Source organism: Vidua chalybeata, chromosome 8 (genome assembly GCF_026979565.1).
Source record: "Vidua chalybeata isolate OUT-0048 chromosome 8, bVidCha1 merged haplotype, whole genome shotgun sequence".
In the NCBI taxonomy this organism is placed as follows: domain Eukaryota; kingdom Metazoa; phylum Chordata; class Aves; order Passeriformes; family Viduidae; genus Vidua; species Vidua chalybeata.
In genome coordinates this window covers 53,201-80,596 of record NC_071537.1, presented here as the reverse complement: position 1 = coordinate 80,596, position 27,396 = coordinate 53,201, and the positions used below count along the sequence as shown (strand labels likewise).

The following is a 27,396-nucleotide window of genomic DNA, read 5'->3' as shown; positions in this document are numbered from 1 at the left end:
TGCTCTCCTTGCCTTCTCTCACAACCTGGTTTCAAAAACTTGCTATATTTTATAATCTTTTTCCTTCAAAAGATCCACACTGACAGTTCTCACTCTTCATTGTCCGCCTGCTTTTAGCAAAGTTGTCTCCGGCAAAGGGAAACAGGAGACAGTCTTCCAGAAGGACAAGGTTGCTCTTAGTTGCAAGCAGCCTGTAGTGAGAATGTGAAGTGGTTCTCCAGCAGATCAGTAGGAGCAGCCAAGGAGATGGCACAGTTTGATCTGGCCAGTGTGGGTCTGTATTCTGTGACAGCGAAGTGCCAGGTGGAGGTTATTACTATAGCAGGAGTTGAAGGTCTGAAAGGAGAGGTAAGAGGAGGTGTCTGGAGGTGAAACTTCAGGTAGCGTGCCTGTTTCTGTCCTTTAAGGGGCATAGTCTGTAGAGGGAGCTGAAAGGGACCGGGCAGTTCTACTAAGGGTATTTGTGGTGGAAGGGGGTCTGGATAAAGAACCTGGTGTTTGCCACCTCATGTCAGGAGCTGCTGGATCTCTAGCATCTCTCTGAGACCCATCTAAGACCCCCTTGAGACACCCAGTGTCTAACAGAAGGGGTCAAGGTGAGCTTCAAGGTGGAAGGCTAAAACATAAATAGTGGGAATTGTGCAACCCCAGAGGCAGGCGCATGAGGTGCCTGGTAAGGGTTCAAAGGGGGAATGTCTAGGTACTACTGTTCCAGCTTTAAGCTTACCCTGTTAAGAGAAGAGAACTTTGACTACTTGCTTAGTTGCATGATCTGCTCAGAGTCCTTTGTCTGCCTTATCCTGGCAGTGGCCAATATTGCCATTTCACATGAAATACAGAACTGGAGGGAGATTGCAGATTAATGTTATTAAAATGCCATGCAATGTAAGCTCTACTAGACAAAAACAGGAGGAACATTATCTACTGGTGGCTGCCTTGTCTAATTTAGACGTATATTTTGGTAATGATTATAATGAGGGATAATAGTACACTGATGCAGGGTAATAAGGCCTCTTCAAGTGTTCATGTACACGTATGCCAGATCTGTCAGTGCTGTAAATGTCCTGGTATTTGTAATAGCAGTCTTCCAGTGCAGATACTATAAGGTCTTCTTGTCCTCTTTTCAATGCTTTTTCTGTACCGTAGTTTGTGCAGTTTTGTTTGCTTTATTTCAGTGGTGCTGGAAAATGGATTGAAAGGAAGCAAAGTTTTGTAGAAAGGGAAGGAGAGGTTTTGTGGTTTAAATACTGTCTGGGAGAACTGGATTCTTCTTAATCTTGTTTGTTTCCATGGTGAGACTAGATGCATTACTTGAACTAGACCTGTCATAGGAGATGGCTAATTGTGTATCCCTTGTTTGTTGTGTACTTGCTCTAGTGAATCTTAGAAGAATCCTGAGTGTTTAAAGGTTCAGTCAAGGGAAGCTAATGCCAAGTGCTTGGAAATTTATGTCTTTACTTGTAATCGTGGATAAGATCTTGTAATTTGATAGTGCTCAGGGAAAAGTGAATGAGCATATTTCCCATACTGAATAGGGCTGAGATTCATGAGAAGTATAGCAGATGCTCTGTTGTGAGGTGTACAGAGAAGTCTGTATGATACAACCTCTATACTTTTATCTTTTTCTTACAAGCTTCTCCATGAAAAAAGTATTACTTTTCTCTATTGTAGGTACATTCACTGATAGTGTTTTCCCTTCTCAGGGAGCCATGTTTTATTCTTTACCTTTAATAAAGATCTGGCAGCAGGTAAGGAAGAGGGGCCTTCAGTTCTTCTATATTATAATCCCTGTGCAAATTCTGCAAAATGAAGAGTGGGCACGAGGAAATTGTATTAAGATGGTGCAGGAAAAGAGGAGTTGGACTGAGGGAGTGGGTGAGAAGAGAAATATAGATGGAAAGTCATTGCTATTTAACCAGTTTTCCCCCTTCCTCCCTTCGTTTTAACTTGCAGATATCCTTGATTTGCAGAAGGCATCTCAAAATGTTGTGTCGAGCTGCTCTGAGCCCTCTTGTCCGTTCCCCTGGATGGTGCTTTGTGTCACCGCCACATGCCATCGCAGCCATTTCCCGTTTATGTATGTATGAGAGAAAGCACACATTTCTAAAATGTTGGTCAGTATGTGTCTGAGCATGCCTCTGCTCTTTCCTGTGTTGAAAGGAAAACCATCTCATTAACATAATTCAAAGCTTACAACCTCTGAAGTGAACTGTAGTTGAAGCTCTACTTTCTCAGTGTTACTTTCTCCCTTAACTCAATAATATTCAGCTGGATGTCTATGTATTTTTCATTCTGACATACATTTCAAGGAAAAAAAAAAAAAGTTGTAAAAGTATTGCTGCTGTAAAACCTTATTTCAACCTCATACATGCCTGGAAAACAAGATCTGATTGTGTCTGCTCCCCATCTGCATTTTCAGATCTCTTGAGTAAAGCAAAGATCAAAACTCAAATTTACTTGGATTAAATTCAAGTGGAAAGATAAGTGCAGGAAACTTTGGTGTAAATACATAGGTGCCCTGTAAATAGTTCTTCCCTGAAAAAGTAATGTAAGAGATCCATTGAGTGTCTGCTTGATTAGTGGTCTGAAATACAAAAAGCAAGGATAGATAAACTCTCTTAGATCAAAAGAATAGCTGTTTACCATTGCATGCAAGATTAATTTCCCACTGGTCTGTGTATTAACAGTTCTCTTTTATTAATAACTAAATAAATTAGATGTTAAAATCTTGAAAATTCTAAACTTTTTATTTATGAGCTCTGTTGACTTCTGTATTTGTAACGTTTCTAAGTATTCCTCATTTTCTGAAGTCAATAATTTTCACAGTGCTACCTGTGAGAAGTTTGTTCCCAAGTATTGACAGTATCCAGAAGTGGAGCAATTCTGTCACTTCATCAGTTGTGATCTAAAGCTGGAGTAATCATTTATCAGAGGGATTTTTTTTTGTTCTTCGCTGTTTTCTGGTTGTTCTCCATGGTTTTTTTTCTGTTCTGTTCAACTTGTGTATTTTGAAATTCTGCTTCTTTACTCTTGAGAAGCAAGCCTTGTGCAAGCTACACAGTGAAGGATCTGCAATGCCAAATACTTAAGTATGTGTCCCTTTCTTTATTAAGGAAGTGTTGATAGGTATGAGATATAAAAACTGGAATCCCTTTAAGCCTGCTCATCCAAAACCTGGATGGCTGTGTCAGTTCCTCCCTAATTGCATGTGGAGCAAGTTAATGGGCTTGCATCTCCAGAAATGTTTTGCATGTGTAATGGGGGAGCTGATTTCACATCTCAGTCCAATGTAAAATAACTAAAAAAGGTAGAATTATGTGGCCATAGAGCAAGATTAATGATTCGGACTTTAGTGGGGAAGAATTGAATTCTCTGCTTGTTCTAGAACTGTGGTCTTTTCCCTTATTTTTCTTTTAAAAAGTAAATGGTTTCTTTTCAGATATTGGCTAGCTCTCAACAGCTACCTTCTTGGAACCTTCTAAACCCTGAAGCCAAGAGAACTGGAAATAAACTCCTTTCTGATTATACTGTGTAGGTTAGGCAAATACTAAATAGTAAGGTGTAATGTTCACTGATTTGTAAAGATGAGTCTGCATCTTCAGATGATACATTGGTTAGGATTGACTAGAATAGAATAGTTAGTTGTAAGACACTTAGAATGGTCAGCTAGTCCCACAGCCTGATGCTTCAGGACTGCCCAAAGCTAAAGCACACTATGGGCATTGTCCAAATGCCTCCTGAACATTGACAGGCTTGGAGCACAAACACATCTTCAAGAGGCCTGTTCAAGGGCTTGAACACCACCATGTCACTATGTGACTTTGAGTTTGTATATCTGTCACGCCCCTTCATTTTCCCTAGTTGATCAAAAATACCTGGCTTAGAGATGTTGTAAAAGCTGTGTTTCTTTTCTAAAAATCAGGCTTTTTGTGCTACTTTAGGCAGGAAAACTCTTAAATTTTATCTAATGAGGCAAGGCAAAGGAGATTGTTTTTAAACTAGTCCTTGAGATGTGATCTATATAGGCTCTTTTACAGTGTCTTTCAGTTTGGTCTTCTAGATCCCCAGAGTCAGCTCTGATGCATGGGATATTGCCTTCTATTCCTTAGGGATGATAAATGCTGCTCAGATACTCCTGTTTCTCACTTTGTTTTGGTGAATTGAAAGCTAGCTTCTCATTCCCAGTTACTGGGAAGTGTGTATTGTGAAGGGTCAAAAATCTGAATGAAACACTTAAAACTGGGTTTTTCCTTTCTTTCTTTATCCACAGATCTCCCTTGCCATAACCAAAGATTAAGGAATGAATCCGTCCGTTGTTGGAGCAACATTCCATTTATCACTGTGCCACTCAGCCGTGCACATGGAAAATCATTTGCACACCGCAGTGAGCTGAAGCACGCAAAACGGATTGTAGTAAAGCTGGGTAGTGCTGTTGTTACTCGAGGGGATGAGTGTGGCTTAGCCCTTGGGAGGCTGGCTTCTATTGTAGAGCAGGTAATTCTGTGACTGAACATTTGTGTTAACTTCAGGTACTCAGTGATTGTTGAATGCTACAGAAGATTGTAGTAAACCATCATAAAATACTGATACTCTTTAAAACAGTGTGTTAGCCTTTCCCTTTTCAATCCCTTATGCTGCAGTGCTATAAACCACGTAATTCAGTAAATTTTTTTTTGAAGGTGTGGTGGGTTGATCCTGACTATCAGCTAAGCATCCACACAGATTCTTATTTGCTCCCCTCACCTGTGCCCCACCACCAGTGGGATTGGGAAGAAAGTGGGAAGAGTGAAAGTAAGAAAACTCATGGGTTGAAATAAAGGTAGTTGAATAAGTCAAGGAGAGAGGAAAAGAAATCTGTGATGGCAATCGCTACCTCACACAAGCAGACCAATGCCCCACTAGTTCTTGAGTGATGGCCGCCTTGGAAGACAGCCTCCTGCACCTTGCTATTCTGCAGCTCTATTACTGTGTGTGACATTATATGGTGTGAAAAGTCCCTTTGGCCAGTTTAAGGTCAGCTATCTCTGAACTTTGTGCCCAGCTGCTAGCCTACCTGCTGGGATCGGACATAGTGGAACAAGGAAGGCCTTGATGGCTGTGCTAGTGCTGCTCCTCATGGGGGAAAGAAAAGGCTTCCATGCTGTGCAAGCACTATTTAGCAATAGGCAAAACATTGGAATGTTACCAAAACTGTTTTAGAACTGAAATCTGAAACACAGTATCATACAGACCCCTATAAAGAATGTAACTCCATCTTCGCCAAACCCAGTATAGAGGGAGAGATTTGCACAGTGATATTTTTGTGCAGTAAGTAAAACATGGCTGGGGCATTAGTTGTCTCTAGTGGGAAGGTAGCACTGAAGTATGTGAACTCTGCAAAATGAGTCAACCCTTCTTGATCACCTGAGCATTAGCAGAGTTCCTCCAGAGAAAAGCCTGAAACCTCCTTCCTTGTAGGAAAAACTCATGGGATCAACTCATGTATTTCTTCTCCAAAATGAAAGGGTTATCTTGGTGAGCAGTGGACGTGTCCCTTCTGGGAAGTAAACCTAATATATTAAATTAATGTAAGATATTTAGCTTTGTGGCTTTGAAAGGAATCTGGCCAGATACATGTAAGGAGGAAGTAATCAAAAGCTTTACTATTGGGAGTTGGCCCCTTTACTTCTAGAATTCAAAGTTACTCTATAATGGTAGCTTTGGGAATGAATGGATTCAAGCATTTTTCTGTCACAAAAGCTAGTATTGTGAAAAGAAGGTTTGTAAGAAGTTACAGATTGCATGCAGTCCTTGGCATAGCTTCCAAGTGGCTAGGAATGTGTGCAGAAGTATCATGAAGGGTGATTGCCTTGCTTTGCACATCCACAGAGAAATCAAAATGCTTGTGTCAGTAGGAATTGGTGAGCATAAGGATATAGTAGCCAGGACTGTTTTGCTCTCACTGATCATATGCTAGGCCCTATTTCTGATTTCCTGTACTTACAGGTCTCAATGCTGCAAAATCAGGGCCGAGAGATGATGATTGTCACCAGTGGGGCTGTAGCTTTTGGAAAGCAGCGGTTGCGTCATGAGATCTTGCTTTCTCAGAGTGTGAGGCAAGCACTTCATTCAGGCCAGAGTCAGCTAAAAGATATGGTGAGAGGCTGGTGGCACTCCTGCTTTTCCTTGAGTGGTGGGTTCTTCCTGTTCAAGTCATTGCCTGACAGCTGCTCTTTGTCTTTGTAGGCTATTCCGGTCTTGGAGGCCCGCGCCTGTGCAGCAGCTGGACAGAGTGGACTAATGGCTCTGTATGAGGCCATGTTTACACAGTACAGCATCTGTGCAGCTCAAGTAAGGCACTCCTTCTTTCCTAGATTGACTTGCTACTTTTGGAGCTTATTATTGTTGCATAAATGGTAGCTTATACAAGAGTGCCTTGCTAAATGTTTCTCAAACTGAGTTATTTGTTGTCAAGATACAATGAATGTGCTTTTTCTTTTTGGAGTTCAGGTGTGTTCTGCTCTTTTATAGGCAGGGAGAGTCTGTTAAGATCTCTTGACAAAAGCTAAAGTTGATGGTCCAAAGGGAGGGTTTAAAAACTGCAAGTGGCTAAACTGCAACACATTCTGTAAAGCTGACAGAAGTGCATATCTACACTTCAGAACTTGTTGTCTATCTCCTCTTCGAACCTTTCCAGCTTGTGGATGATGGTATCCCTGGCCTGGGTCTTACACTGAAGGCTGCAACTGTATCAGTTGAACTACTTTTAAACAGGCTTTGCTTATCTTAGATACGCTGAAAATACAGAATTGCTTTAACTGTAAGGCCTTAGTTGTTTACACACTTTTAACAAATTCAGGAGCCTAGTATGAAGCCTTCTTGGAGGAACTTCTTACTGAAATATGGTAGAGCTGATATGGCCAAATTGTTTATAATATAGCTAAAATCACTATAGGTCATGCTGGATTGTAATCTTGTTCAAATCTGTAGATAACTATCATTCCTTTGATATAGAATAATTAATTGCCCATGCCAGAAAACTTAGCATACACATTGATTCCAAGTGCTATTGTACATTTGAGTGGTGGAGTTGTTTGCTTAGTGTTCTCAAATGTCCAATGACAGAGTAAAAACAAAAAAAAAAATCTCTCCAGAGCAGACATTGAGGGTGTTTTTTGTCTTAAAACACCGAAAGAAAGGGGTGCTATCTGTGTGCAGGAGGCAAGATTATTTCAGAAGAGCAAGTGACTTTTAGTGAGTGGAAGAAAAGTCTTGATATAAAGCATCTCTTCTTCTCGCTACAAGTAGGAACATTAAAGTGGGAGGAAAAACTGGAAAGGCAGAGTCTTGAGCAATCTGTTGAATTGTCTAGGGTCTTAGTAGTTATCATAAGCATCTATGTTCTGATTACGGTCTTGTTTTCCAAGTTCATTCTTGGAGTGTGTGACCTACCTGCTTGAGATAGGCTCTTACAGGCTTCAGTGGAATAAACCTGACAATACTGTGGAAAGAATATTTCTCACTCTTATTCTATATCTTTTAAATGTGGCTTTTGTTTCTTTAGTGACCCAAAAGGCATGACTGCTCTGTTATTACATGTCAGTACATAAGTTTATATTATGTTCTTATAGGAAAGGCTAAGTAGTTTCTTTCTTCCTTCTAGATTTTAGTCACCAATCTGGATTTCCATGATGAGCAGAAGCGTCGCAACTTAAATGGAACATTACATGAGCTTTTAAGGATGAATATTGTCCCTATAATTAACACTAATGATGCAGTTGTCCCACCTCCAGAGCCAAACAGTGATCTGCAGGGGGTAAATGTGGGTAAAGTATAGCAATGGAGGGGGGGTCCTGCTTGCAAATGGTGCAGCGCTAATGTGTATTGACTAATGCCGTAACAGGGGACCTCTGAAATCTAGAGCAGAGAAACAAAGATACAAAATTAGTATGTGGACAGAGAGTACTGAAATACTGTGTTGACTTGTCTGTATTTGGCATGATACAGTGTTGTGGGGTGAAACCAGGGCAAATATTGTCTGCTTTACCAAAAGCAAGCATGCCTCTGCAGGTCATCTAATCCAGCACCCCTTCTTAAAGCAGCGTCAGATAGTGCCTCTTGCCCTGTCACTGGGCACTGAAGTGGGGAATGCAAGTACTGATGACACTGCTTGTCATTTGGATACCACTTTACTGAAATATATGTACTTTCACACAAAGATCACCTTTGAAGTTTCCAGTGGGTGTAAAAAAAGTAGCTCAGAAGGACTTGTTAGTGCTGAGGTAAATTGCTTTTTTATGTTGGCACCAAAGATTTCTTAGTTCTTCACACTATTTACTGCTTCTGATATGCATGTGTATTGCAGGTAATTAGTGTGAAGGATAACGACAGTCTGGCAGCACGACTGGCTGTAGAAATGAAAACTGATCTCCTGATTGTTCTTTCAGATGTAGAAGGTTTGTGAGTAATTGCTTTAATTTCTGGTTTTAGTGAAGCACATCAGATTGTCAAACCAACCAACCTCTTTTCCTGTTTTGCTGATTCTTCAGTTCATTTGTTTTACAAGGACAATTGCAATGTACTAAAATAACTCCTTAAGGCCTATACCCAATGTTGATGCTGTGGCATAAAGCAAACACTGTCTGACACTGTTGAATCTGGATGAGTGAGAATGCATGTGAACCTGAGACCTGTTCCAGATTCCAGAATACTACATGTAATCTGGTACTTCTCCTAGCTTCTCAGAGATGTATGATAGTCAGGAATAGTATGCAGGATAAAAGCTATGTGTCTTGAATCAGGAGTATAAACCAAATACTATTCTACAATAGTTTGTTTCTTCTGACAGCAGGTTCTGTCAGTGAATTATCAGTGTATTACAAGTCCTGGTCATTGCTTTCCAGGTACCTGGGTCTTGCTAGCTTTTTCTGTCTCACTTACTTTTGGCTTACATTGCTCTGGTCTTCTGAGCTGTGTTGTTGCGACATAATCCTGTCACCTATGGATGTTGAAACTTCCTTTTCTAGAGAGAGGAGGCAGTAAGGGTACAGTTTCAGATCAATGCAGTCCACATCACCTTAAGTCACATATTCTTTCATCTGCTCCCGATGGGTTTCTTTCAGTAGATCCTGGCCTTCAGCACATGCTTGAGGCCCTGAGGAGGAAAGAGGTGTCTTTCTATAAGCACTGTTTATTTTAGCAGATGCAGCTGGGTTTCATTCTATTCTAGCTGCTTAATTCTATTCGAGCTGGTTAATTCTAGTCAAAATTACTGTCTTAGAACAACTCATAAAAGCAATTGTCAGAAGAGTTTGTAAAAAAAACCCAAAACCAGCACACCTTTCCTCCAAGCTTATTCATTCAATGTGACAGCTTGTTTATGGAGAGATGTCCTCTACTTCGCAAGCTATCAAGGATGGGCACAGAGAGACTGCACTTGTGCTCTCTAGATTGTTGTGGCAGTATTTATGCACATAGAATTTCTGGGAAGTGTTGTGGTAGAGCTGAAGTTTAGTATGTTGGATGAACTGAAGTGTCATTCAACTCCAAGCATAGTGACATTCAATTACTTGATTTTTAAAAATGCTAATAAGAGTATGTCTCTGTAGTGTTGTGTTCCTTCTTAGTAGAATTCAATAGTTACCATTTTTACATGTTTCTGAATTGCCTGTTTTCTCACTGTGCAATCCACCTTTCAAGAATATCATCTGAGTCTTTGGTGAGAAGGACTATTCTTTGCCAGTTCAGTTGAGGGTTTGTGTATTTAAGGCCTGATTTTTAACAACTGAAAGCTGCAAACTGTCTCAAACCTTAATCAAATGTCATTACCTCCCAGCTTACTTGCTGCTATTCAGTATGTGGGCTTTTGGCTTCTTATTTTTAGGCTTTCAATAAACCTATACCTTTTGGGTCTGCCAGTTAAGAATTTTGTGCTTTTCGTTTCCCACAAAAAGAAGGGTTCAGTGGAAATTTTCAATCCTATAAAGTGGAACACAGCTTTATAGCCTCATGTTCGTTGCTTTTGTTGGTTTCTCTTTTTTTCCTTTTTTCATGGGCGAGCTTTCAACATGAGGGTATATAACTGATTTTTATGATTTATTTCAGGACTTTTTGACAGCCCTCCAGGGTCTGATGACGCAAAGCTTATTGACATATTCTACCCAGGAGACCAGCAGTCTGTAACATTTGGAACCAAATCCCGAGTGGGAATGGGTGGCATGGAAGCCAAGGTAGAAATATGGAACATTTGCTTCATAACTGGGAAGGAGAGGGAGCTACATGAGATAATTGTGCTTTGTGCTGCTGTTCAGATGGATCTTGGCAGGCTGCAGGAATGGGCAGACAGGAACCTTAGGAGTTCAATAAAAGGAAATGCTGAGTATTATGCCTAGGGACACTGGTATGGGCTGAAGAACTGACTGCCTTGAATGCAGGTTCAGTGAAAAGGGCATAGAGGTCCTGGTAGACACCAAATGTAATGTACACCAACAATATGGCCTTAGGGCAAAGCAGGCCAGCAGTGTCCAGGGTTGTATGGAAAAGAACATAGCCAGCAGGTCGAGGAAGATGTTCACTTTCATCTACTCAGCACTAGTGAAACCACATCTGTAGAGTTGTGTCTGGTTCTAGATACTGCAGTACAGGAAGGACATGGCATGCTACGGTGAAACCAGCAGAGAGCCGTAAACATGATTAAAGAATTGGAGCACTGTCACATTAAGAGAGGCTGAGAGCTAGGATTATTTACACTGGAAAAGAGAAGGTTTGGGTATGAGTAGCTGAAGGAAGGGTTTAGAGAAGGCAGAACGATATTCTTCTTGGTGGTATCCAGGGAACAGACAAGAGACCATGGGCACAGAATGAAATACAAGTGAATAAACTGAAATGTAAGAATTTTACAATGAGGTTGCTGAAGCACTGGAGCAGGTTGCCAAGAGAACCTGTAGATTCTCTATTTGGAGATGTTCAAAACCTGACTGGATGATGTCTTAAGTAATTTGCTCTAGTTGACCCTGCTTTGAGCAGGCAGTTGGACTGTATGATTTCCAGGGATCCTTTCCAGCCTCAGCTATTCTTTGACTACCCTGAAATGGTATGTGGGTTCCCTTTGCTTTTCTTTTAGGTCTATGTGAATTAAAAAGAGCAAGTAAAGAATTACACTTGAGTAGATTTTAAAAGGTGACATTTGGAACCGTATTTTCGTGTTTTAAATTAAAATAAGAGTCAGTCTCAAGTCTTTCTTATGTGATAATTCAAAGACTTTGGGAATCCCTGTCTCTTAAATCTGACATGATACCTCCCTCTCTGAGTTTGTGCAATGTACTGTTTGCTTCTGAAGGATATATTGGTGGAGATCAAGGTACTTCAGTTTTTGAGCGCAAGATTAGTAGAGGTGGGAGGGCTAATGGGTTTTAGTCCTGTGTACGACTGTACACAGTATTCATTGTTTGAGTACGTAAACATGGGTGTGTTGTTTGACTTCAGCATATGTCTCTCATGCGGCTGAGATACATATTGCTGTAGTATTAATTGCTGCAGGTTTCCCTGGCACATATGTAGAACGTTGTCTGTAAAAAGCAAAGCAGACCTTGACTAAGCAGGAAAAGGCCAAAGTAAAATTCTTCACCAGTTATGTTATTGATTATTCCCTTTTCTGAAGACTCACACACAAGGCACACTCTTAAGTATCAGAGCATGGACTGGAAGGTGGCAAAAGGAGGAGGCATTTGTAACTATGACATCTACAAAGCTTATTCAGAAATTACTTTCCCTTATCTGGCCTCTAGGATAATTTAAACAATTCCAGGTATTGAAGGTAAAGCTGCCAAGGTCAGAGAGTACTTCATTGTAGAAGTAATAATCTGTAAGAGTTACTTGGTGTCTTTTGAGTCACATAGAGGCAAATCTTGATGCAGGTGTTGTAACAAAAATTTGCTACAGTTGAGAATGTAGGAGACATTTTTGGAAAACTGTAGCACAAATAATAGAAAACAGTAGCTCAAAGAACAAATCTTGGTTTTCAGCGTGAAATTTGAGCAATAATGAAGCAGCTGATGATCCTTTGGTAGCCAAGTTTAATGTGATAGGCCTATCTGACATTTGTGTCTCATAGTGACTGTGGACTGTAATACCAAATTGTAGAACCATATTAGGAAAGCATAGAAGTGAGTAAGCAGAGAAGGTTTTGCAATTAAATAAATGATACATAATTAAATATAAGTAGTGAATAATATTGCCCATATTGGCTAATAACTTAACTGGGAAAATAAATGAAGGAAACCACTGGCAGTACCTCTTCAGCAGTTAGCATCTGGGATTTGAGAGAAATAATATTCTGCTCAAAAATGTGCAAAGAGGCTAATCTTTGGACCAGTCAGTATGCAGGCATTTCAAAGGACCCTTACTAATGAGTTATTCGTGATGTAAACTTAACATACTGTAGAAGGATTAAGCAAATATCAGTATTCCAACACTGAAGTTCAGAGATTCCCGAAGTGTGTTGAATGCTCTTTGAAAGCATAAGCAATCAATCCAGCCATCAGAGTGGACCAAGAAGTCTTGTTGAGAGTGATGATTCTCTTGCAACTGGCTCTGTCCTCTCTGTAGGTGAAAGCAGCTCTGTGGGCCCTGCAAGGAGGCACTTCAGTAGTGATTGCAAATGGAACCCACCCAAAGATCTCAGGTCATGTCATCACAGATATTGTGGAAGGGAAAAAGGTTGGAACTTTTTTTTCAGAGGTAAAACCTGCAGGTGAGTACAGAGTTAATGTGTACCTTGACAGTTGTAGAGATTTCCTGAAAAATTAGAGTTAAAATTTGTCTAGAGCTGTGCAATAACTGGAAAACCACTCTCTGGTTGCGAAATGGATTTTGAAAGGTATTTTCTGAAGTAGGGATAGAAATGGCTGAATTCCCTGCTTTTCTTCCCTCCAGCTGATAAACTGGTACATCAGACTTGCATTTGAAGAATGCAGTGAGTAGAGTAGAAGTTTTACCTTTTATAGTCTTAAGAGTTATTATCAAGTATCCATGATTTCACAGTGAAAATATGGATATAGAATGTGCTGCTAAGCTAAGGTAGTGTTTAGGTTTATTTTTTTATCATTAATTTCTTTTATGATTCAGTCTTCTAGTATGGTAGGTAGGAATGTTTTCCTGCCACTGCATTGCTGGAACAGTGTAATAATTGTCAGATGAAATCAGACCAAAGATCCATCACCTTAGCAGAATAGATACTGGAGTGACACTTTAACTTTAGGCCAAGTGAATTTCTTTGTGTATAGTAATCCTTCATGGATTTCTTGTATAAATGTCAAATCATCCTTTGAATGCATTTGGTGTTGTTATGCTCAAGTGCCTTTTTGGTTAGCCCCACTATAATAAGTTGGTATCAGCAGTAAAGCTTCTAGTCTTGTGATCCCATTCTGAGTCACAAATATGGTAAGTAGCAAAAGTGTGTCCCTGTGGATTGTTGTGCTGTTTACTCCAGTCATCTCTTTGTCTTGTATCTTCCAAAACCCACACTTTGGAAATTCCAGTAACTTTAAAAAATCAAGTATATCTGCTTACATACATAATTTTTCTCCAAGAACACTAAAAAATGCCATATTTTGTAAAGTATGATATCACTTCAAGAAGCTGGTTTAAGATGTCTTAAATTAGTCTAATTAATCTCATGTCCACGCATTCTTTTCTTACACTTCCCACTATACCTCTCTATAATTTCTACGCTGGCATTTTCCATGGGACTCTTCTTAAATGGAAATTGGGTTCAAGATACCTGGTTTACAGGTTATTTCAGGAGAGTTAAAAATGGCAGTTTTTCCATGAGCTACTTGTGAATTCTTTGCAGAAATGCTACCTGAACACGGTGATTTGAAACAGAAACACAACCTGTTTTATATAATTTCAGCACCTTGCTTCTGAAATGCATACAAGGAAAGACAGGGAAAGCAATTTTTCTGCAAGCTGTTACTAGGGTTTTGGCTTCCATTATTGTTTGTGTGTTCCCATGCATACATTCCTCAGCTGGATACTTAAACTTTTCAAAGTTTGCCTCTTTTCTTTCAGTAGCCTACTATGCCCTAGTCACTTAGCTATCCTGTTGTTCTTTTGGCCTTTGTCAAGTCTTTTTGATACTTGCTGTTACACAGAGACAGAATCTTTGTGATGATTCTTTATGTAGGGACCATAACAGTATTTTTGTGTCAGGTACAGACTTTTCTGTCTTAGGATACACCATTTTTCTTGAATTTGTTAAAAACTGTCTCATGCTCTAAACAAAGAATTGGAAGACGAATGGGTTAGTGCTCACTTCTGCCTGTGCTGTTACTTTGTCTGCATAGCATATTTTTGGGGTTTTTTTTTGCAGGCCCTACTGTAGAACAGCAGGCTGAAATGGCTCGAGCTGGTGGCAGGACCTTGGCAGCTCTACAGCCTGAGCAGGTGACAGAACAATATGGCCAAGTTGTTAATAATGTGCATGTGTGGCAAGTTTTAGAACACAGGCTAATAACAGAAATGGACCCCTTAGGACAAGAATCTGTTCTGTGCCAGATCCACTGTTTGTATTGTAGCCTGCTTAAAGATGATAAAAGCAAAAAGATTGTGTTTCTTGGGGCTGTGAAGTAATACGGGCTTTCTTGTGGGGTTTATAAAAATTTTGATAGCATCAAGTAACACACAGAAGTGAATTGTGATTCAAGCTGCTGAAGAATTGGCTGGAATAACTTGCTCCATTCACACCTGTGTGGAGTTACGTGTATACAAAAGTGGAGCTGTAGACAATTACTACTCTGCAGCTGGGTGGGTATGATGTGGTACAAGGTGGTCTTAAAGGAAGGACATGTGAGTTTGGTGAAGAAGACTGGGAAAGGAAAGCAAGATAATAAAAAGCAGGGCAGAGGCTGAAGCAGTGTTCGGTCTTCTTTTTCAGTGTGATGCGGGCTGGAAAAATCAGCTGCCCAAGTATTGGGAGAGTTAAGATAGTGAGAGGATGTGGTCAGCCTAAATGGCCTATAGAAACTAGGTGTCAAACAGCATGGACTTTGAGTAAGAAGTCAGTTCAGAAACTGTTTTCTCTTTCAGAGAGCAGAGATTATTTATCGTCTTGCTGACTTACTAACGGACCAGAGGGAAGAAATCCTCTTGGCAAACAAGAAGGACTTAGAGGAGGCTGAAAATAAAGGTACTGTTTCAAACCTTCCATAGTAATGATATCATCTTGGACCTCTCTGGGCCTCAAGACAAATGAGCAGAACTAGCATCTTCTGTAACCTGGGATTTGGCAGTAAGGCTGACACAGATTACTGAACCCAGGACTTTGAGAGCTTGTCAGTGTAAACAGCTGCAGCCTCCTTCATTGCATAAAACGGATGCCTTCATCAGGCAGTGCAAAACACCAAGTGGTGTATTGTAAAAAAAAAAATTTAAAAATGAAACAAATATCTCTGTTACTGTCATGAACAAAGTGAATATCTTCTGGGCTGGTTAATGTAATGTTTGGTTCCTGAAGGGAAGGCTATCATCTCTACACTTAAATTGATGCTTGCCAAAGCATCAGCTGCCCCCTTCTGATTGAGGAAGGTTCTCTTTAGGTGGCTCAGATGAAACCCATTCTTCTGTGTTAGACTGATGCATTAATTGAGAAGCTGGGGTTGAGATATGTATGTGTTGGCATAACAAGTACATGAGAAGGACACATCATGAATTGTAATACTGTGTGGAAGGCATCACTGACCAGAGTATTTGAGGGGACATTGTTGGGTTAATTTCCTGTTTGAACGTGTTCAGACTAGAAAATTCAAGTTGTTCTTGTCCAGTCTGCACAGAAATGCTATGCATGTGTCTGCGCTTTGGTGTTTCTGTTTGTAAAACAGAAGGATGCAATTACTGCCTGGACCTTCCAGAAATACTACAAGGGTAGAAATTTGTAGGAAATTCAGTACATGAAATAGGACATGAATAGGACAAACCTTATCTTTCTGGATGTTGGTAGTTTGTGTGGTTGCTTCATGTACAAAGCACTTAAACCTCATTAATTGAAAATGTGGTGGGTGAAATAGTCATCATATTTGAGGGGTTTTATTGTGACTACCAGACTTGATACTATGCATTTTATAATCTCAGGTAGATTACTTGCTAGGGTGTGGGAAATATCTTAATTTTCCTTAGGTTGAGCACTCATTTCAGTCACTTCTGCTTGAGCCTAGGAAGACCAATCTATCTTCAGCACAACGTTTTCTTTCTTTTAGGGAGATTAGCACTCCCTTTGTTGAAACGCCTAAGTCTGTCTACTTCAAAGCTAAACAGCTTGGCTATTGGTCTGCGTCAGATTGCAGCATCCTCTCAGGACAGCGTCGGCCGTGTAATTAGACGAACTCGAATAGCAAAAGACCTGGATTTGGAGCAGGTGACGGTGCCAATTGGTGTCCTTCTCGTGATCTTTGAATCTCGTCCTGACTGTCTTCCACAGGTTTGTAAGCAAGGTAGATTGCACTGTTGGGTATTTCTGTTGGCAAGCAAACAAGAGACTACAAAAAGTATTGTTTCAAAAGACTCTTGCTTGGATTCTTCTACAATTGATGTTTTTGGCATCCCTGTTTTTTATGCAGAGATGTTTTCAGAACTTGCTTCTGCAGTGTTCAGTTACTCATTTGTTTTATGCCAGGAATAAGGCAGGTATGTTAAGGGCAAATACCTTCCTCTGCAGCACTGTGTAGAAGTGTTGCTATAAGTAAATCCTGTTATAAAATGCATGAAAATATGGGTGCTGAACTTAATGTCACAGAGGCAATCTTGGTCTTACTTTCTAACTCCCAACTACTTTACTGAGCAACAGAAGTAGATTTTAAAAGGAAAACAAAAAACAAAACAAACAAACAAACAAAAAAAAGGCCCTGATTAGCAACATTTCTTCCCACAATTAACATTAGGTATCTAGGAAGCTTGATTGAGGAGTTTTCTAATGAGCAGATGTTTGAATGGAAAATGAGGGGTACAGCCACTTTGAGGATGTGAGGCTCAACGAGTGGACAGCTTTGTACTTCATGCCAGATTTTTGTGAGTAGTCCCCGTTTCACACTGGAAAGGAGAATGCTGTAAGAAAAGTTCTTGTGAAACAAAAAGGCACTAGTCTTCCTTGACTACCAGCTCTGTTTGTTATAGATAACCAGTATGTTACCTTGTTGAATTTGCATCTGTCTTCCTGGACTTCAACCCAGCTCTCTTGCCTTGCACAGCCAATGTCTTCCTCTTTCTCTTTGCTGTATCTTAAAACTTGCATCAGACTGACTCCTGCTGGCTTCCCTGCCCTGCCCTCTCTTCCCCTGCTGTTTTACAGACTTGGGATAGCTTGTCTTGGTAGTTGCTTTGCTTCTTGCCAACTTCCTGTCCTCATGCTCACATCAGGCTTCCTGATGCAACTTCAGAGGATCATCTTTGATAACTCTGCATTTGAATTGCATGATTTCTGTCCCATCCTGTACCTGATACAGGATAGTACCTGTACCTGATAGTAGGAGGGTCTCTGATTGAGAGGAGCAGTTCCCTCCTCTTAGTCTACTACTGCATCTCATGCTTGTTTGGGTTAAGATTTAATAAGCTTCTAGTGAGCATATACAAACAGCATGTTTGCCTCTAATACTTATAGGGTGAAATTGCAAGCATCCTTCAGAGACTGTTTTGTATAGATTCCACCAAATCCAGTTGTTGTTCTGAAGTGTAGTCATGTTCTACTAGTCTTTGAGACTGAACCATTTTGAAACCCCTTACCTTGTGTTCGGCTTCTAACCTGGATTAGAAGTAACCAAAATTTTTAATTTTTGTGTATTAATTCTTGGTATTTTTTTCTTTTCATTTTTTCAAACCAGGTCAAAACCTTTCTTTTAATCTTATGCCTCTTTAATAAGCTTATTTGTTTAGTTTCCTTTCGTGATACTGATCTGGAGGAGCAGATAGAAGGTACTTTTAAAATACAGTCAGATGGCTTTTTAATATCTAATTATATAAGTTAAAAAGACACATGATAGTTATGTAAGGCAGACTTCCCAGATGGTTACACTTGAGTGTGTTTTTCTAATGTGTTTCTTGTTTTTAATATTCTTTTCAAATGAGGTAGAATATGAAGCATTTTGATTATTATTACCTATTTGATACTAGAAGGGGAAAGATGTATCTGGCTGGTTATTTTATGAATCAGGATCTAAAGTGTACCACCAAGCTAACATCTTATTAGATGAGAGCCTGGCTAATTTTGGCATCAGCATCTCACCAATATACAATAGATACTAATACTAATGAATGTATGTTTGGTGATTAGATAGACAGATGATGATAATGATACATATAATCTTTCCCAGAAGACAGTAATGCAGCAAAACGACTTAAAATACTGAGTTTGTTTATTCTAAAGAGAATAAACTCACCTCTGGAGAGGAGGTGATTTTGTTTTCCAAAGGAGTGCATGCTTTTAAACTTTTTTTCAAGTAGGTGGACAAATTGTGAGGCCATAGTGAATGAAGCTGGGATGAGGAATACAAAAAAAGCATACAAAAGTAAAATAAGTTTTGAAAAAGAGCTTTATTGCATCTGATGTACTCCGAGGTAGAAAGGGACAAAAACCTCTTGCGTTGCTGGACTTAAATGGGTGAAATCTAACACCTTAAACAGAAGGGCAGAGTATCTATCAGTTTCTTCGTGTAATAAACATGGAAGCAAAGGTGATGGTGGGCCTATTGTCTTATTTTTTTTTTCTCCACGCTTAGAGCAAGTGTTGTCTGTTTATGTCTGCTGTTTTAGACAACATGATGAAAATGTTTTTCCTGTTCATAGGAAGAGCTTATTTGACACTCTCTGCTGGAATGGTTAGGAACAAGAGTTCTTGCTGCTAAAATTATTCTCCTTGTGGTAATTGCCCACACAGCTCTGCAATTCATATGAAGCCCTATGTCCATAGTTTCTTGTCTTGTTCACTGTAGTCTCTCCATTGCAATAGTACCCTGAAAACTCAAGTTTGTTCTTGAAATTAGCACATTTAATTTCTGGAGTTAAATGTGCTGCTACTTGTAATGATTTTTCAGAGCCATGAAAGGAAAACTGTAGATTAATATTGAATAAATCAACTGAACAAAAAACCCTGGTTTTATTCTGTGGGTGTTATTCTGACAAAAGAACCAGAATACATTTAAGGTTTTGGTTTGTTTTTTTTTTTTCCCCCATAATAAATTCCTTTGACAGGTGTCTGCTTTGGCCATAGCCAGTGGAAATGGCTTACTACTTAAAGGAGGGAAAGAGGCAGCACACAGCAATCAAATCCTTCATCATCTGACACAAGAAGCCCTCTCTATTCATGGAGTCAGAGATGCAGTGCAACTGGTAAGTGCCTAGAGTTAAATCAACTATTTCTTTGCTATAGTATGTATAAAAAGTGTGGGCAAAACCTGAGAGTTAAAACTGTAAGCTCTTTGTATTGCAACTACCACAGGTGAACACAAGAGAGGAAGTAGAAGATCTCTGCCGTTTGGATAAGCTGATAGATCTCATCATTCCACGTGGTTCATCACAGCTAGTCAGGAATATCCAGAAAGCTGCTAAGGGAATCCCAGTGATGGGTCACAGTGAAGGGATCTGTCATGTGTATGTTGACACGGATGCCAGTGTTGAGAAGGTCACACGAATAAGTAAGCTGTGGGAGGGCGACTTGAATCTCAGTCTTGTAATTGAACTTTGGAGTATGCAATGTAGTTATGGTAATTTATATATTATCCAAAAATCTTCATTGTAAATGTTATGTAACCAATTATGTACTCTTAAACCTCAGTCAGAGACTCAAAGTGTGAATATCCTGCTGCCTGTAATGCTCTGGAAACTCTCTTAATTCATCGAGACTTGCTGAGAACCCCGTTGTTTGATCAGATCATAGACATGTTGAGAGTAGAACAGGTTAGTCACTCATATTTGTGTTTTGTTTTGTGGTTTTTGTCTGTTTTTTTTCCTAAAACTTTAGAAGCATTTGGTCTGGCTGGTGTAGCCCTGTTTACATGGCATAACATTTTAGTTACCCATCTGTGTCTTTGTACATGTCAATGAACATTGCTTCTCCACACAGCATCAAGTGTTTCTGTAGAAATTATCTGAAAGCAGCTTATTCAGGACAGCTGCAGGTTATTACTGGGATACCTTTTCTATATACTTCCTTATATATAGCAAAAATAATCTTCTGCGATAAAAGCATATACACAACCTTTCTCTACCTTTTCAAATTCAGTCAGATGCAAAGCCTTGTTTTCCTGAATCTATTAATTTAGCTTCTTACCCGAGTGAATTTCCATCTGTTTTTATCCTTTCGGAATTTGCTTCATACATGTGGTTTTTAAAATTTTCCTCTTGGATGCCCTTTTTTTCCACCCATATTCCCTCCTGGTATGTCAAAGGATATCAAAAGGCCAGCATACTAATTAGTTGTCTAGACTAACAAGCAATGTTTTTTCAGTAAAGGTAGCAGAGATACATCAGGAAGAAGTATCCATGAAGTAGTATGAATTGCACACAAATCAAGGGTTTTCACACAGCACTGTGTATTTGACAAATAGAGTGCACAGGCGGTGATTAATGCAAGATAGAGAGGTTGTACATTTTGATGCTATTGAAAGGGTTATAGTAAAATATACTGGTAAGTAGTCAAAGAGCAAGTTCTCAGTGTTTGGGGCTTTTTAATGTGTTGTTTAGTTGTTTCTTTTGAAGGGTAGAGTGCAGGGTAGATGTTTGTATTTTGAATGGGAGGAATATGTGTACCAGTGCATTTCCACGACCAACCCTAACCCATCTCCTTATACAGTGGGGAGGATATTACCTCTGTCTAATCTAACCTGACAACAAGAAATATTGGCCAGGATTATGCAATTAAAGTAATTTATAGTTGCACAAGAAAATGCTGGTTTACAGATATTGTCTTTAAAGCCTTCACATTTAGTAGAATTATGCCTTATTTCCCATTTATGCTTGTATTGTCAAAATTTCAAAATTGTTTGAATGGAAATTCATCTGCATGGAAAATTCATCTGCATGGAATTTCTGTGCTGTATCTGTTCTAAATTATCTCTCGTTGTTTAGGTGTTTTGGCAGAGGTTGATAATGTGTTAAAATTTTATTTATAACAAATGAAAAATATCTGTGTGAGTTTTTTTTGTTTTGGACCCAGTAACTCCTTTGTGTCTGAGATGTGCTTCAGAGATGGCTGGTACCAATTTATAGAGTAAAAGGATAAAAGTAATTCAAGACTTCCATAAATTAAGACTTCTATAGGTGCAAACTTGGAAGCATTCCTTCCGTTATTCTCTGCCTTGCAGTTGCTGTCTTAAAACAAAGGCTGGCGTCAGTGTTTTAGCTGTTTTCCTAGCACTGCTGTACTGGCCTTTTCTGCCTGGTGACTAAGTGATGCAATTGCTTTAAGTAATTTCAGATGAGTCCTGAATTAGAGCTTGTCATGGTAGGTAGCCAACCTAGCATGTCAGTTATTGTACCTTGAAGCTAATTCACCTATGTGCCAAGTTTCCCAAAGTATAGGTGTATTTTTCTTACACTTGCATGCATGTTGGGGATTAACTCCACTCAGTGGCTAAGCACCATCCAGCTGCCTGCTTGCTTTCCCCTGCTCCAAGTGGGACAGGAGGAGAAAATTAGAACAAAACCAAGGAAGCTTTTAGGTTAAAAGATAGCTTGGTAAGTGAAGGAAAGAGGAAGAAGAAAGGGGACAAAGAGGAGGAAATAACCCAATAAAAAAGTAAACCCCAAAACAAAACTAAAAACCCACCAGCAACACCCACAAGGCAAAGGTAATTACTTGCTGTCTGCCACTAAAAAAACAATGCCCATCCAGTCTCTTTGGCAATGCCTACCTTCTTCACAAACCCCCTCCCCTTAGTTTGTATTGCTGCACGTGACAGTATACGGCATGGAACACCCCTTTGGTCAGTTCTGGTCAGCTGTTGGCTGTGTCCCCTCCCAAATTCCTGCACGCTCCCAATCTTCGTGCTAGGGGCACAGAGTTGGAACAGAAGGGAAGAGAGAACCTTGACGTTGTGCAAGCTCTGTTCAGCGACAGCCATTGGTGTGTTTTTAACACTGTTTTAGTCAGAAGTCCAAAACACAGCACCACAGGGACTGCTATCTATCCCATATTGAGTACAAGAAGCTTACACCTGAAAGGCTCTTGTATGGTCAGTAGCCACAAACAAAATGTTTCTGGTGTTGCAGGTGAAGATTCATGCTGGCCCAAAGTTTGCATCTTACTTGACATTCAGTCCTTCAGAAGTGAAATCGCTGCGCACAGAATATGGGGACCTGGAGTGCTGCATTGAGGTGGTGGACAGCGTTCAAGAGGCTGTTGAGCATATCCACAAGTACGGAAGTTCCCATACGGATGTTATTATCACAGAGAATGGTTAGTGACCTGGCTCCTTTTTTAAGCTGCTGTTTTGGTTTGACTGCAAATTCCTGGTGTTAGTGCATCTAACTTCATTGTAGTAGTTAATCTCTTGGTCTGTGCCAGTTCAAAACCTTACTAGAGCTGTGCCAAGACAAAGGTTGACTCTCCAGCCAAATCAAGCCCAGAACTTCTGAGAATCAGTGCAGTTTAAGGTCATGTTGATCTGCAGCTGGCCGGTGTGAGTCAAGTAGGCTTCTATTTCTGTACTTCTTGCTGAGCTTAAATGCTTGTCACTAAAAGGCGTGCATTTGATACCTGCCACAGGACCTGGTGAGCTAGCGATTTATACTGGAAGTAGAGTTGATCTTGAATGTCTGTCTTGTTGCCAAGGGCTACTGACTTCCAAGTTCACACACTTGTATGTGGCATTTCTGCATGGTAGTTCTCAAAGAGTATTTGCAATATCAATTGAGTTTAGGATTTCTCAGTATATTTGGAACAATTCTATGTTTGAAACTAATGGAGAGCTGACTGTAGCTTAACTGTCTCAGTTTGAATGACAAATGCTGTTTGGGGCAGCTGTTCTTTCTCTTTGGTCATGCAACTAAATCTCTTTGACTAAACTGAATGGAGATAGGATTAGACGTCTTTTTGCTTGCTTCTATTCTTTGTGAGCTTATTCTGAGATTTGCCGTTGTATGCTACTTGATAAGCATACTGGGAGGAAGGTAAAAATGAGCATGGCTTAGCCCAGGCTGTTTAAGTACTGTCTGATAAGGTTGCACGTCAAAGTTGTATGTATTGTTACGTATGTTCACTGTTTTATGCAGTGTTTATTGGAATATATGATCATTCTGTATGTAATGGATTTTATTTTTCTCTGCCTCTTCCCCAGAGAAAACAGCAGAGTTCTTCCTCCAGCATGTGGACAGCGCTTGTGTTTTCTGGAATGCCAGTACCCGATTCTCTGATGGCTATAGGTTTGGACTTGGTAAGAGGGAAGATATTGTAGGGTTGTGACTGCAGAATTTGTGGTGTGTGAAAAGTGTGGCAGTATGCATCTTGAAAGATAGGATTAGTCTCTTATCTTACAGTCTAATAAAAGGTTTTCAGGAAAGGTACTGTACGAAAAGTTGAAGCCTAGAAATTTCATCCACAAAGATATTTTGGATCCTTTGAAGCTCTATTCAATTGCAATAAAGAATGCTGCATGCATATAGTGATAGAACAATGCAATACAAGATGTGAAACTGCTGAACAGCTTTCCTTTTGTTTCTCTTTCTAATGATGCTGTAAAGAATGCAATGCTTCAGTCCTGCTGGGCAGATTGAGATGCTGTCCACTGTGCACGTCCTGTAGTGTTAAGGAATGAAGGGTGGGAACTAAACTGAGTATCAATTGATTAAACAGGTGCACCTACTGTGAATTCTGTGAATTGCAGAAGATAAGGGAAACATTCCTTGATGAGGTAGAAAATCAGAAGTCTCCACTACACGCTATTACTGTGTTAGCTGGAACAGTGTTCCATGTGACTGAAAAATTCCATTTAAGGTCTTTCAATATCTCCTCAATGTGATAAAAAAGGATGTAAGATCAAAATCTTTACTAGTTTAGCTTTTTATCTTTTTTTAAGGATTATGCCCTTAGATCAGTCTAAGAGCAATGTAAGAGATACCTCTCTCTCTCTCTCTCTCTCTCTCTCTCATCTTTCTTTCTGAAAGTAACTGTAGTAGCCCAAAGTATAAACATTACAATTAATAATGTAGTAGTTAATCTCCTCGAGCTTCTCAGGGCAATGGAACTGGTGGTATTTGGAGAGGAGCAGAGAATGGCAGGTCCCTGAAAGGCAGGCAGCTTTTTTACTTTGAAGTACAAAAAACATTTAGTATGAAGTGAACATCATCAGAGGATTAACTACCTTTATTTTGGGTGTTTCCTACAGGCGCTGAAGTGGGAATTAGTACTTCGCGTATCCATGCACGTGGACCAGTGGGAATTGAAGGACTCTTAACTACGAAGTGGTTGCTGAGGGGGGACAATCACGTTGTTTCTGACTTTTCAGAGCATGGGAGCATGAAGTACCTTCATGAAAGCCTCCCTCTCCCTCAGAGAAATGCCAACTGAAAACACTGGGGAGAAAACCCAGGGTATAATTATTTCCCGAAGTTGTTCAGGCTTCAGGATAATCTCTGGTGAAGGAGTTTGTTTTTCATCGTCAGAAACATTGTCCTTGGTCATTTTGCAGTACAATGAATACATAATGATCCTATCAATGACAATTCTCCCCCTCCCCCGCTTTCAGTTTCCTTAGACAGTATCTGCAAACTGACGTCACTTCTCCCAAAGACAGTTTTTTTCAAATCATATAGGTAACATAAGGAAGAATTTCAGTATCGACTACATTCCTTTTTTATCCCAGTGCTCCCTGTAGCAAATATTTTTGGTGGTGGAGCTTAATTTTTTTTTTCCTAAGTTTTGTTTTATTCAAGTATCTGTTCTGGAGAACAGACTCAGTAGTTTTGGTTTTGAGGATTTTTTTCTTCAGTCTTAGGATCATGGCATCTCTTGAGGGCCGGAAAGCTTTATGCTTAATTTCTTTGTATTTGATCAGTCTTGAGATAGGGGGACGGATGTTCCAAATGTATAATAAACTTTTGACCAAGAGACCTTTTATATCTAATTCTTTGTATTGTTGACTATTGTAGATAAATAACATAATTGTCTGCTACATTAATTTTGTTACTTATTTGTATCAAAGGTTTCTTTTTCTTCGGTTTTATATAAAACTTCAACAGCGCTTCGATGATGGCTTGTCCAGAATGAAGCTCTCCACCTCCATGAACACTTCCCGTGGTGCACTGCAGCCCCGCCACATGGCTGGCAGCCAGAGCTTCCCACTGGCTGCAGGACGTCCCGCTCTCGGTTCGGGGGGGTCCCGGTGTGCCACCACCCCATCAGGGCACCATTTCCTTCCCTGCCAGCTGCTTTCCACTGCTGTCCTGGCATGGGTGGCGCACACACCGTACTTGGGATCCGGTGCTGCTGCACCCCTTTCTCTGGTCACAGGGGCATCACGATAAGGTGCAGGGTGCATCTCCGCTCTGAGAAATGCCAAAGGCCACTGGATATGGGTGAGGCGAGTGAGACGCCTCGGCAGGTGCAGATGGCTCCTGTTCGCTGAAGGTGGCATGGCAGGAGAGCTCAGATTGGCAGTGGAGGGTCACAATGCAGAAGCTACGAGGGGGTCTTTGCCTGGTTGTGAGGGCCATGGTGCTGTCACAACCATGGTCAGTGCGTGCCCTCAGCCCTGGGTGCATGGACACCCAGCTGCAGGTGGGCCCCAGAGCAGGGCAGTGGTACTGAGGCTCCTCTACCTGGGCTTGCTGGTGAGTATTATGGAAGATGGCTTAAGAACCCCATTCCTCTGAAGTGAAGGTGGTGGAAAGATGTCTCTGGTGGGGAGGGGGCAAAGTTGGGAATTGTAAGGAGGGGTTTAAAGTCAGTGTAGGTGAGAGAGCTGTTCAGGAGCAGTTCCCTTATGGCAGGTTAAAGGGAGCAGGTTAGTTCTCAGCACAGTGTGAGAACTGTGCCAAGGAAAGCAGTTCCAGCATGTGTCTGTGTTGTATAAACTCTATTAGTCTGTCTTCTGCATTGTACACTGTACCTTCCTCGGGTCTTGATGTCTCCATAGCTCTTAGTGATCACTAGGCACCTTAGTAGCCCTCCTGGGAGTCACAAGTGCATTGCCACATCAGCTTAGTGCCTGTCAAGCCTTTCTTGTCTTGCAATTCCAGCTTAAGGTGTGGATCTGTCTGGTGTCTATCATGTTGTAGATGTTTCTCAGCAGTCATCCCTCACAGTGGTGAGCCAGGTGGCTCCTTCAGTTCCATTTTTGTGAGGTTTTTTTTTTTTTTTTTTTTGACAGAGTTGTTTCCAGGGATTGCATCCCCATGTCCATTACAGTCTTTTTGTCTTAAAGCTTGGCTTCTTGCTCATCCATCATTCTAATTTTGATGGCTCTCATCCACATCTCCGCTGATGGCCGCAGCAGCCACCACTTTCCGGGGCTGCTGTAGAGCACCTGCATTGTCATGGCACTGTTGGACCTCTCTGCTGGTGGGTGCCACATTCCCTATGGAAGTCATTGTTGCTTGTGCGCTTATTGCATCTCACAGTCACGGTGCCTGCGGTGTGTCAGGGTCGGAGCTGCCCTGCCCAGGCAATACTAAAGACAGGGTAGCACAGCCTCAGGGTGGTGTAGTAGTCCGTTAATCTGTCTAGATACTTTTGGCAAAGACCATACAGTTCATCTCTGGGTTGTAGACAGCGGGCACAGTTACCTTTTGTCACTCTGGCCTTCAGGGAGCACTAGTTGGTATGGTAGTGGAGTGGCTGGATCTTGAATGTGCCTTGCCTTTTACAGGTGGGGCTCAATATCTGGGTTCTTTTAACTGTGTTAGTGTAGAGTAAGCTAGAACTGGACAAAGTCAGTATTTGATAGACCTTTACTTGTCATGGATTTCAAAAACAAAATGTGAATTTGAGTGCTCAAGCACTTCTAATGAATTTTTAAAGCCTACAGGCTTTTAGTTAAGGTAAAAGCTCTACTCCTTTTAACTGCCCACTTGCCTGATGAGTTCTTTGGTCAAATCCTGGAAGTTTATCTTTCAAGGTTTGGGAAAAAAGTTACAATAAAAAGCCTTACAAAAAAGGATTTGTGTTGAGTGTGAGGGAATGACAGCACTGATCAGGTTTTATTTAACTGTAAAGGTTAACCAACAATTTTAAAGTAATTTTTTTGTATTTCATTACGGTTTTCTTTGCAAGTGCACTTGTTTTCATCCAGGAAAACACTGTTTAGTAGCTAGAAAGTTGCTATTTTTCCATGTTCTGTAGACAAAATGGAATCGTCTTCAAAGTTTCTAGTTTCTTACAGACTGAGATAGCCTGGGAATTAATATGTGGGTGATACTGCATAGCAGTGTAGAACA

General features: G+C 40.4%; 1 protein-coding gene across 10 annotated transcripts in view; it reads left to right on the top strand.

Annotated features, from left to right (window-relative positions):
- ALDH18A1 (aldehyde dehydrogenase 18 family member A1) overlaps positions 1–25,071 on the top strand; it is a 48,167-nt gene extending 23,096 nt beyond the window's left edge. For 9 of the 10 annotated variants that reach the window (XM_053949740.1, XM_053949742.1, XM_053949737.1 and 6 more), the window contains 17 exons: positions 1,954–2,077; positions 4,271–4,494; positions 5,986–6,135; positions 6,226–6,330; positions 7,643–7,801; positions 8,345–8,435; positions 10,084–10,208; positions 12,586–12,730; positions 14,351–14,424; positions 15,067–15,166; positions 16,233–16,453; positions 19,216–19,353; positions 19,463–19,658; positions 19,799–19,920; positions 22,234–22,420; positions 23,301–23,396; positions 24,348–25,071. In XM_053949740.1, the coding sequence (XP_053805715.1) occupies positions 1,954–2,077; positions 4,271–4,494; positions 5,986–6,135; positions 6,226–6,330; positions 7,643–7,801; positions 8,345–8,435; positions 10,084–10,208; positions 12,586–12,730; positions 14,351–14,424; positions 15,067–15,166; positions 16,233–16,453; positions 19,216–19,353; positions 19,463–19,658; positions 19,799–19,920; positions 22,234–22,420; positions 23,301–23,396; positions 24,348–24,529 (2,439 nt within the window). In that variant the 3' untranslated portion in view covers positions 24,530–25,071. The remainder of the gene's footprint in view (positions 1–1,953; positions 2,078–4,270; positions 4,495–5,985; positions 6,136–6,225; positions 6,331–7,642; positions 7,802–8,344; positions 8,436–10,083; positions 10,209–12,585; positions 12,731–14,350; positions 14,425–15,066; positions 15,167–16,232; positions 16,454–19,215; positions 19,354–19,462; positions 19,659–19,798; positions 19,921–22,233; positions 22,421–23,300; positions 23,397–24,347) is intronic. The other variant, XM_053949738.1, reaches the window with a different exon arrangement.
- The last annotated feature ends 2,325 nt before the right edge of the window (positions 25,072–27,396 follow it).